We start from the raw sequence: 3,321 nt of genomic DNA, 5'->3' as shown, positions 1-3,321 counted from the left end.
ACACGACTTCTTAGTATTGCATATATATACATCTTCCTAGCGTCAAAAAAATAATCCTTCATTTAGAATTTAAGTCCTTCACATTCAAAATGTAAAGACTGATGCAGCATCCACTCTGCGGAGATTAGCCGGTACCACCCTTAGACAGGGAATTCCTATAGCAAAGCCAGTAGCTCCTTGAACTTTCCCCCATCGTTTTCCCACAAAAAAAGTGAACAATCTGACACTCTACTGAAAACCACCGCAATATCAGCAGATTTAAAAGAGAAAATCCCACCACAGGGGAATGTTTCCAAATACTTTCATAATGATAAAGACAACCTACATCACGTCACGCCTGTAACCTTCTGGTGATCACCATCTATAGCAAAACCGATGGCTTCAGCAGCCATCCCTATCTCCACCAGTGACCTAAACAAAAATACAAATACACAACTTCAAAAGAACTGGGAAGCTCTAAGAATTAAGCAAAAGACATTTAAATACATACATATATAAACCGAATTCTTGGTGCTTGTAAGTATTCCTGCTTTCAAAGAAAAAGGCAATACCAATAGGGTATTTGCAACTGTTACATGAACAATCTGGTTGGCTACAGTAACCTAGAGATTGGCTCTACATTATACATTAGATCTAAACTCCTCCACCACTTCCCACGTTTCGTGAACCTACTGTGACACTACTGTGATATTTGCCTTCATGCAAGTTCTTTCATACCAAAAAGTGCTAAAAATTGGTCACTTCATGAATGAGGTTAATTGAGACAGTTACTAAATCAGTATCACGTTTTTTCCTATGCTGTTCTCCACGTTATTCAGAAACAGTCACATGGACTATTCAGAGTACCTGTAACCACTGAACGTAGGTTACAATCTTCTGAGATTAGACTTTGCTCCACCTTTGAGTCAATTGAACAAAACTGAGCTGCAATGAATTAAATTCAACCACTGGTTTCAACAGGAGTGGGATCAGACCTCAGCTCCATGCCCATACAAAGCTTTGCTCCAGGCATATTCCACTTCTTCCACAAGAGCACAATCATGCATCAAATTGGGACTTAGATATATTTTCCAGAATAAATCAGTTTTTCTTTTCAAGAAGAGGGGGAAAAAGTGTATTTCCATCACAGATTATTAAAAATGGATTTTTTTTATTTTATTTTTTTTTTTTGTTACAAAGAACTAGGTTTTAGTGTGAATAAGTTATGAAACTACATATGGGGTGAAATTCTACTGCATTTCTCGCATGGAAACAACTGTGTTGAACAATCCAACCCATACACGAGCTTATTGTGAAAGTCAGATACGAGGAAGTCAGATTTTGAACCAAATCTTGGTTCAGTAAGAAGGAATATGCAATGTGCAGCAGAGTGTATCCATGTTGTAAAAGCAATTGCCGTTGGAAGAAGTGCAATTCTGGAATGAGTTCACACCGAAATGGCTGGTGTGATTGCCAAAAGCCATATTCTCAGGCTGAGTAATGCAGATAACCAGTGAACTTCCAAACTTACAGCCAGATTCTGCACACTCCCTTCACGTGAACACTTCTGCTGTAGACAGAGCCAATTTATCACACGCTGTTCATGTGAACCCTTCAACTCCATCTGAAGTAGGTACTTGAGTAAGGAGCACAGCACTCAAGAGCTGCTGCTAGCACACATCAGCCTTCCAGAAATAGAGACCATTGCATATTGACAATGTGCAGAGACCTTTCTGTAGTGTTGCTGCGTTTATAGCAGAGAACACAAGTCGGTCATAACTGCTTAGAACCATATCTACAAAGATGACACTCAGCCTGGTCTGGTGGCTGGCGGCCCTGCACGTAGCAGGGGGGTTGAAACTTTATAATCACTGTGGTCCTTTTCAACCCAGGCCATTCTATGATTCTATGAAAAGTGGGTTTTTTTTTCTTTTTTTCTGAAAAGGTCCCTGACCACGTGCTGAGTTACCACAGCTTCACTCAAACCCACTGACTCTCAGAGCAAACGATGCCTCCAGACACAGAATCCTTAGAGTTGTGACATTCACCTGACCAGGGCAGTATGCTTCCTAGCATCCCATAAGGCTCCAAAAGGCACTGTGCATTGTGGGAGTCAGACTATTCGTACCTCAACAACTAACATCACTACTGGTACAGCCAGTTCAGCAAAAGTTCAAGTCGCAAAGAGATCTTCTGACCCATCTAACATATCATCTTACATCAATGCCAATACCAAAGAAATACAAAAGAGCACTGAGCACTGTCATCATCATCTCTATTTCCCTGCATGTAGCTGTTACAGGCTGGGACTGGGACTTACCTGGTGGTTCCCGTCCTCTCCACCTGTAGGAAGAACTTCAATACAGTCAAAGAGTGAGTAAAGCAAACACACAGCAACAGATTTACAGCGCGGCTCTGAGCACCACCACATGCTGACCTGCTGAAGCTGATACCACCTGCTTGTCATACACTATGCTAAAATACAGAGAGATTTATTTCAAGCACTACCCCATCAAACAGCTCCAACGTGAAAGTGGATCATTTGACTTTATTTGGTTCCTTCCCAATGTTATTAACGCTACCAATAATACCGCTGACAATGATGATAATCCCTGTGAATCAGGAGCAACCCAATCACAGCACGTAAATATTCACCCATCACACATCAGAGTTGATGGATCCACTTTCGTTTCCTGCAGTGGGAAGCAATGCTGCCACCCGCTCAACCTCAGCTCGACACAATGCAATAGCAAAATAGAAGTCATTGTAATATACATCAGATATCACACTTATATATTAGCGACATTTCCAGAGGGAACCATCCCCAAATGGTTCCAGTGAGTCCCCAGCACACCAGGAAAAGGAAGCTTCCTACACGAGGAAAGAAAAATAACTCGATGTAAGCCAAAAATTATCTCTTTTAATATAAAATTCCATCATCGTAGAACAAATTTATTTCCACTGAATAAATAGATTCCCTCACCAGCCACGGGTGAGATTGCTACCTATAGTTATGCTGAAATTCTCTTGCCTTTCTGCATTGTAATTAAAATATAAACACTATTTGCAACTGGCTTTGCTATATTTGGATACAAGTATGAACACTCGGGGTCTGATGGCACTGCCAAATGTATACAGCACCGCTCTCACTAGGGGTTGTACTTTAACCTGATTTGCACAGCTCCACGTGCTCCTTGCATGCCGCCTTATCAATGCGGTTATGATTACCAAACCACAATGATTATCATAAGAAAGATCTGGCCTTTGCACTCGGATGTTTATTATTTTTAACAGGTCCATGCTCTTCTACTGTGCATCAAAAACAAACAAACCAAAAGGATC

The 3,321-nt window shown here is 41.0% G+C and overlaps 1 protein-coding gene across 1 annotated transcript in view; it reads right to left on the bottom strand.

Annotated features, from left to right (window-relative positions):
• Positions 1–326: 326 nt before the first annotated feature.
• SLITRK3 (SLIT and NTRK like family member 3) overlaps positions 327–3,321 on the bottom strand; it is a 7,703-nt gene continuing 4,708 nt past the window's right edge. Inside the window, exons 3-4 of the mRNA XM_031555086.1 lie at positions 2,300–2,334; positions 327–411 (exon numbers count right to left, since the gene is read on the bottom strand). Coding sequence (XP_031410946.1) covers positions 327–411; positions 2,300–2,334 — 120 coding nt within the window. The remainder of the gene's footprint in view (positions 412–2,299; positions 2,335–3,321) is intronic.

This window comes from Meleagris gallopavo, chromosome 11 (genome assembly GCF_000146605.3).
Source record: "Meleagris gallopavo isolate NT-WF06-2002-E0010 breed Aviagen turkey brand Nicholas breeding stock chromosome 11, Turkey_5.1, whole genome shotgun sequence".
Classification (NCBI taxonomy): domain Eukaryota; kingdom Metazoa; phylum Chordata; class Aves; order Galliformes; family Phasianidae; genus Meleagris; species Meleagris gallopavo.
The sequence above is the reverse complement of the archived record's forward strand: the minus strand, read 5'-3'. Positions and strand labels throughout refer to the sequence as shown.